The following is a 7,694-nucleotide window of genomic DNA, read 5'->3' as shown; positions in this document are numbered from 1 at the left end:
TGGCCTGAATTAAAACAGTGTTTATTGAAACAAAACCAAAACAGTGGGAAGGCATGGGAGGCAGCTTCTGTGTTGCCGAGGGAGAGTTTTCACTCCTAAGAAGCCGAATCCCCTCAGGTTTCCCACACAACCCGCGGTGCAGCTGCCGCCTCTCACCTCCCCGAGCACCGGCCTGAGGTGGCCGCGGTGCGGCGGCACCGGCTGGGGCGGCCGTTCGGTTCTCGGCTCCCCGCGGCGGGGTCGGAGCACACGGAAGCAAATAGTTCGTCACAGCGATGGTGACGGCATCGTGGAGTTCTCCAGCTGAACGCTACACGCTGTGACGAACTGTTTACTCAGTGATGGACTGGGGGAAAGGCAGGTGGGGGAGAAATCGCTGATTGAGAGATTGCTCATTACTGAAAACATAGGAAGTGTTTCTCAGCACAGAGGTTGGCTGTGTCAGCAGAGGAGTTCTGGGTGTGCGGTTAATCAGTCTCTGCGTGACTGTAAATCTTGGCTTTTACTGTAGCTGTATCTGTGTGTTGGTGGTTTAAATTGCCGTGCAAAATAGATTAACTTCTTGCCCCAGCAAACATAGTTTTGTCTAGTGTAGACTAAGACCAAATCTCTGGAGGTTAAACAGTAGTAATTTATTACTTCTCTGGGGGAGAAAAAAAAATAATCAGCTGGAGACCTCCAGATAAGAGGGATTTGTGGCCTAATTTAGGAAGATCATTGCATCCAGAAACTTTGGATGAAAACCAGCAATAGCTATGGGAGAAGCTGGTAAGTGTGTGGGCAAGGCTGAGTGCACTGCTGTAAATGCTGCTCAGGTCTATACTTGATACATTATCTTGATCCTGATCTTTTGTTTCTAAAATTGTGAGTGGTAGATTTTTGTTCTGGAACATGCTATGTGTTTTGTGGTAAGTAATGTTAAAGGTAACTTTTTACTTTTTTCCCTAGATATGGGCTCATTATGCCAAAGAAACTGCCACAGAAAAATCTCGTTTCGAAGAAACTTTCAGTGTTTGCAGATGACTCTGATGAAGAGGTCAGTTCAACATTTTTTCTTCTGAAATTTGCCCCATATTCTGCAAATTAGTTGTTTATAACCCTTAATGCCTGCATCAGCTTATGGCACTGTTACTGAGATATGTGTCATCATTTTGGATTTGGGTGTGAAATAATGATCTGTGTTTTCTTCAGTGCAAGTTACTGGGAAGCGATGACTTGATTATTAGTTACTTTCTGTTAACTCTTCCAAAAGTTCATCACATGTGGCAACCTATTTGCACAAGTTAACAGTATCATCTAGCTCGTAAAGAAATTTGTTGGCCATCACTGGTAAATATGTCTGCAAATAGGAAGACAGGAGTAATCAAGTCGTTTCTCAGATACTAACTTTAAAGTGTAGTTGTTAAGTGTATTTCATCCTGTAGCTCGTTCAGCGCAAATTTGATATAATTGTTTTATGATGTTTGCAAAAAAAAAAAAAAAAAGGCAAGCAATGAGAATTACTTGTAATTCTGGAAGTACTCACAGTACTTGTAGTATTGATTGAATAATACACAACTTTTCTATGGTCACAAGAGATACTGTGTGATGTATGACTATGTTGCATGACGTTGATACTATTCTTTTCTATAGTCTCCTTTAATTTTTAAAATTTTAAGTATTACCTTTGAAATGTTAGCTTTCTACCTGCCCCAGTAGAGGGTGCTGTACACTATAAAAATTAGACTTCTGATGTACTGCTATGAGTATGGGGGGCATCCAAGAACCAGTGTGGTATATAGTCTGGTTTGGATACCTTACAGAAATCCAACTTTTAAAACAAAATTTTTGAAGGATTTAAAGTCAGTAGCTTCATGGTTTAGAGGTAGAGAACAGAAACTCAGAATTGGGGATGAACTCTCCACATGGATAGAGCTTTCTGGACATAATGTTACAATTTCCTGAGTTTTATCGATCTGGAATTACTTGTGATAACTTATTCATGATATCATTATGTGCATATTTAAATTTTTTCCACAAGACCCAGAAAATAAACTTTACATATTCCCATAGTCTGGAATTTTAACATTTAAGAAGTTGAAATTTAGAAACAGAACAGGTGTTACAAAAATGTTCTTACTGCTCTAGAGCTTCACAATGCTCTTTTGTGTGGTTGAAAATAGCAATGCTAGTAAAGCATCAAATAATCTTTGTCAGTTTCTGACTCCTATTATCAAAACTTTTTTTTTAAAATGTTCTTTTAATGAGCTAGCAGTTGTTACTTTTACGTCACAGAAAGCCTGAATCTAGCAATTCCCAACCTCTGTGTATGTGGTTCCATTACAGAATTCAGAGTGCTGCTGTTGAAGGTGTCTGAGCTCCCTTTACCCAGGGCATGAAAGGGCTGAGGGCCTTCCTAGTAACATCCACTCAAACCTCAACAAGAAACTGCCTCAGTGCAGCTTATAGGACTTACAGAGAGGACAGGAACATGTCTTAAATCCCATCTCTTTCCTCACTTAGCTGCTGTCCTCAGTGCTCTCAGGAGGTGCGTCCCTCCACTTGAGCTCGTAGCTGGCACCGTGGCTCTAAAGAGAGGCTTTCCTTAAAATACAGCTAATGGAGATGGCAGTGGGTCTGCTGTCCTCAGTGGCAGGAGCACTTTCCCTGCCAGTTTGGGATTTGTTTTCTATCTCTACATTAAGGGACTGACACCACATTTTCCAGATCCCAAGAATGAGCTTAAATTAATCTATTGTCATTAAACTTTACATGGTAGGACTGGGAACCTTCCTGAGTATGGGGCTATCTTGTGGTTTTTCACTTATTTTCTTTTAATATCTAAACATTAAAGCAAAATAGTGAACACTAATAATTCTAATAATAGTAATGTCTGATGATGTCTGCTAATGTCTAGCTTAACAGATCAAGTATCATCCCTTTCAGAAAGGCTGACAGATTCACTACCAGAGTCTGCTGTAAAGACTCTTAGAAGTTGTCATGCTCATCAGTATGGTACATACCCAGCAAAAAGTAATAATCTCATAACTGCCTTTATCAAAGAAGATCATTTTTTAAAAAAGCAAAATTACTTTATTAGTTCAATAATAATTTCAGAGCTTTTCAAGATAAGGAGCAGCATTTGGGAGGGGTTTCATTTCCTGTCTGCTACCTTATCAGTCAGAACTACATCTCAAATGTCTGGAGATTACGTATTTTTAACTGAACTCTAATAAAGTTTGTGCTGGGAAATCTACACACCTGACCTGGTCTGTGATTATATATTAGATACCAAACTTTTTGCTCCCTTTTTTTAAATGTTACTATACATATTTCATTAAGATTTTGCCTGTACCCTTGCTGAAGGAATTTGAAAGGGTTTTTTTCTGTGGCTTTACATTAATGGATGTTAGTTGCTGCTGCTGCTGATCTTTGAGTTCATAAGAAACAGAACATCTGGGGTGGAAGTTTTCTTGAAATACAATCTTGACTGAGAAAAAGTAAACCAGGCAATTACAGTTACTTCTAGCCAATATAGAATCATAGAATCATTTGTGTTGGAAAAGACCTTTAAGATCATCAAGTCCAACTGTTAACACTGCCAAGCCCACCACTAAACCATGTCCCTAAGCACCTCATCTACCCGTCTTTTAAATAATTCCAGGGATGGTGACTCAACCATTTCCCTAGGCAGCCCATTCCAGTGCTTGACAACCCTTTCAGTGGTGAAATTTTTCTTAATACCCAATCTAAACCTCCCCTGGTGCAACTTGTTATTTGCCTTCATAATGAAGAGTTGTTGCTGTCTTTAAAAACTATGTGGAAGACCATTACCCCTAGGAAAGCCTGCTGTAGAGAGTAGATGTTACAGCAACAAACTGTGCTATGTTAGAAATAAATTGCCATTTTTGCTTACTGTTATTTGTGATACATCCATTTTCTGCAAAAATATTATTCCCTTATTCATGTATTGCATTTTCGGAGGTGGCTTGTCAGTATTCCCAGAGCACTGTTCCATGTTCTATTTTATTTTCAGAATTTAGTTGAAAATATCTCTGTGGTACAGCAGATAAAATTTTTGTTTCTTTATTGTATCAGAATTACCCAACATACATTCCTGTACCTTACCAGCCTTTCAAAACTGATTTGTTGCTACTGAAAAAATAACTGCACACAGACCACAGTAGGTACTAAATTCAGAGATCGTGGAGTCAGTGTGGATATGTATCAGCTTGATTTGGTGGTTTTTTTAGTGACCACCTAAAAGGTGAATGAAGTATTCAGGCACAAATGAAGAAACTGAAAACAAGCAGAAAACTATATCCTGTTGTAGACTCAGATTTTTGGTTTTGCTTATGGATCCTTTCATTGACTCTACAACTTTGCAAATGATACAGTATGACTTAAAAAAAAAAAAAAAAACTGGTGAAATAACGAGTATTGATCATGACCAGAGTTTCTGTAACAGTTTTCATGCAAAATAAGGCTAAGTAGACTAAAGGGGCTTTTAGAAAAGAGATTAGTGAGGAGAAGGCAGTGGAGAAGAATAACTCAAGAGGATGTGTATAAATCGAGTGATTCAGAGAAAGTAAAGTGATTTTGCTGTTTCTTGTAATATGAGCAGTAGGGTATGTTACAGAATTGCCAAGTAACTGGTTTAATCTAAACAAAAGGAAAATGTTTGGGTTTTTTTCTCCACACAATGTATAATTAAATTGTGGAACTCATTGCCACAGGATATTGTGGCATGGCCAAAAATAGAAACGGATTTCAAAATGGATTAGGGAAATTAAGGGATGCTCTTGGTGTCAAACAATGGTCCAGGTGCATCCTCCAGTTCAGGAAGTCCCTGGGCTCCTGGTTTCTGGAAGTTAGGAGGGAATGCCAAGGAAAGCTAATTCTGTACTACATGATTTGTTTTTCATGTTCTTTCTCTTAATCTTCTGCTAGTAGCCATGACTCTTATAGTGTATGAATTAAGATGAATCTGTTGCCTGACTTGATTTTTTTTTTTTTTTTTTTTTCCCTCCCTGCCCCTGTGAAGGCTTGAGCCTCGTGTACATTTAGTGATCATCCATGTGCAGGCTGTGGTTGGATAATATAGGTCTCTATGAGGGCAAGCCTTAACGATTCAGTGCTAAATAGAATCACAGAGTTGTTTAGGTTGGAAAAGACCTTTAAGATCATCTAGTCCAACCGTTAACCTAACCCTGCCATCCCACCACTAAACCATGTCCCTAAGCACCTGAATAGACAAGGGGAAATGGCCTCCAGTTGCACCAGGGGAGATTTAGATTAGATATGAGGAAAAATTTCTTCACCAAAAGGTTTGTCAAGCATTGGAACGGGCTGCCCAGGGAAGTGGTTGAGTCCTCATCTCTGGAGGTATTTAAAAGATGCGTAGATGTGGTGCTTAGGGACATGGTTTAGCTGTGGACTTGGCGGTGCAAGGTTAACGTTGGATTTGATGATCTTAAAGGTCTTTTCCAACCTTAACAGTTCTGAATACATATATATGAAAGTAGCTCATTTTAAGATGTTTTGATACCAAAGCATCATGAATTCAAAGATCTCACAGTCTGAGATTCCGTATCTGATGTGAGAAGAATGAAGTGAGCAGTTAGGTCTCGGCCTTTCAGAGACAGCCACGTAGGGCCACAGACCTGGGGTGAGATCCATAGAAATGCGTGCAGGTATCGGCACTTGAGTTCCCTGAGGTCCTTGTATGGTCAGTAGAGATGCAGGTACTTCTGTGGCGCAACCTACCTCATTCTAAAGGAGACACCTAAAATCAGTGAGATTAATTTTGCTCTGAAAGTGTCTATTTCTCAGTCTTTAACAATAAAGTGCTCTTGGACTTGCTAGTTGAGTAAATGTAAGCTTTGCATTTTGTGAACAGGCTGACTATCTGTGCTTTTTTCACTTGCTGATCAGATAGAGCTCCAAATTATCCTGTTGTTGTTGTTTGGTCAAATAGTTTTATGTGCATCCAGTTAAAACTAGATGGTTGTAGTGAGAGATTAAAATCAAACTACATGTAATCTGCCCCAATGTCATTGAAGCATTTCATTTCCCTTTAAAATGTATTTCACTTAAAAAAAAAAAAAAAAAAAAAAAAAAAAGGTAATTTATTTTATGTGTCTACTGCAAAGCAGCATGTAGACAATTCAAAAGGGCAGTGTTAAAGGGCAAAGCCCCCTCGTGGGTCTTTCATAAGAGGTTGTATTAGAGCAGAAGCATCTTTGGTTTTAAAAAAGGAATGGTGTGGTGTCTTACACTGTCTGTCATTGAGTACCATGCCTGAGGTTTTGGTAGCAACCACAAATGCTTTTCCTTAGGAGTCAGGCTAAGCTAATACGGGATACTCCATTCATAATAGCTGTTATGTCTCGTACTTCTTGTGGCAGTCAGAGGGGAAAAACAAGTCGGGCATCTCACATGCTTCAAGAGCATCTATTAAAATAGTTGTGACACTTTTTACAAGACATTCTCAGCTTCAGATTTAAGGCTGTAACTTCCTAGGAACCAGCTTCAGCACTGAAAGTGATACTAGTCACAGACTAAAACTTGTTTTCTGAGGCTGTGCTTAAATGGTGCTGCACCCTCTGCTCTCGAAATTGTATCATTTACAGTAGCAGTTTAGGAGGAATTCTAAAAATGCGATGTCAGTAATTGGCTTTTTTTCCAAACAACAAATGAGTAGCAACTCAGAAGGAGAAATAGAGCCCAAGTATTCTTTAAACTAGGCACATTCAGGTGAATCATTTGCTATTTTCCTGTTGGTTTTCTAAAAAGAGCTTTATACAATTCATTGTCTGACAGTTGCCCATAGTAAATTTCTGAATGTGCTGGCCAATTTCCAGTGAATTCAACGAGACTAGGTGTCTCTAACTGTAGGACAAAGACCCCGTTAATTCCCTGATGAGGAGAAAGACAAGATGATCTCAACCTTCCTTGGTCCTGTTCCGCTGACCTGGAAGCCAGGGGCTGGCTGCCAGTGTAGGTGAGGTGGGAGGAAGCAGGAGACGCAGAGGGAAATCAAGGAACTGCAGCTGGGACCTGGGATGTGGGAAGACTGGGACATTGTGGTGGGAAGGCAGAGAAGTCAAATCTGTAAGAAAATGGAATTTTAGTTGTCTCATTTGTTTTTAGGTATTAGTGCCTTTTTAGGTATTTGCTTTTGAACTTTTGAATTGAGTTTTTGGTATAAAGCTGTAAATTGTTTACATGCTCCATTGCGATTTGAACATAGCTGAGAAAAACCAAAAACATTGGTCAGTAGTTTGAATGTTCTTTGGTTGTGTAGGAGCATTGTAAAAAAGACATTTTAAGCAGTAAGTCCTTACCTGCAGGATAAAAATAAGGAGGTAGCTCAAGCACTTAAGAACCTGAAAGAAGGTTATAAATACCTGAAGGAGATGAGAAATAGGAGAGAACAGTGAGAAGTATTAGTAGAATGAGGTAATTACTTTCATTGTTTTTTGTTTGTTTTTTTTTTTTTAAAAAAAACCCCACATCCTTTTCCATTGTGTGCAGGCTATCTTCCATGGTCTTGTACAGCTGGTAGGCTGTGGAGTCTCATTTCTATAAGAGTTTCTTGATTTGCATGGATTTTATGTAGTTTCACAGGATAGGGTTAAAACATTTTCTCCTTGCAGAAAATATTAAACTATAAGCTTTGTGCTTCAGAAGAATAGGTTGACTGCAGGGAAAGA

At 39.1% G+C, this 7,694-nt stretch overlaps 1 protein-coding gene across 2 annotated transcripts in view; it reads left to right on the top strand.

Moving 5' to 3' along the window:
• The first annotated feature begins 48 nt into the window (after positions 1-48).
• Positions 49-7,694, top strand: part of NSRP1 (nuclear speckle splicing regulatory protein 1) — a 17,524-nt gene continuing 9,878 nt past the window's right edge. The window contains exons 1-2 of one of the 2 annotated variants that reach the window (XM_009633981.2): positions 49-361; positions 949-1,036. In XM_009633981.2, coding sequence (XP_009632276.1) covers positions 342-361; positions 949-1,036 — 108 coding nt within the window. In that variant the 5' untranslated portion in view covers positions 49-341. Of the gene's footprint in view, positions 362-398; positions 769-948; positions 1,037-7,694 lie in introns of those variants that run through there. The other variant, XM_035889584.1, reaches the window with a different exon arrangement.

The sequence above is a fragment of the Egretta garzetta genome, unplaced genomic scaffold (assembly GCF_000687185.1).
Source record: "Egretta garzetta isolate BGI_Z169 unplaced genomic scaffold, ASM68718v1 scaffold112, whole genome shotgun sequence".
Taxonomy (NCBI): domain Eukaryota; kingdom Metazoa; phylum Chordata; class Aves; order Pelecaniformes; family Ardeidae; genus Egretta; species Egretta garzetta.
The sequence above is the reverse complement of the archived record's forward strand: the minus strand, read 5'-3'. Positions and strand labels throughout refer to the sequence as shown.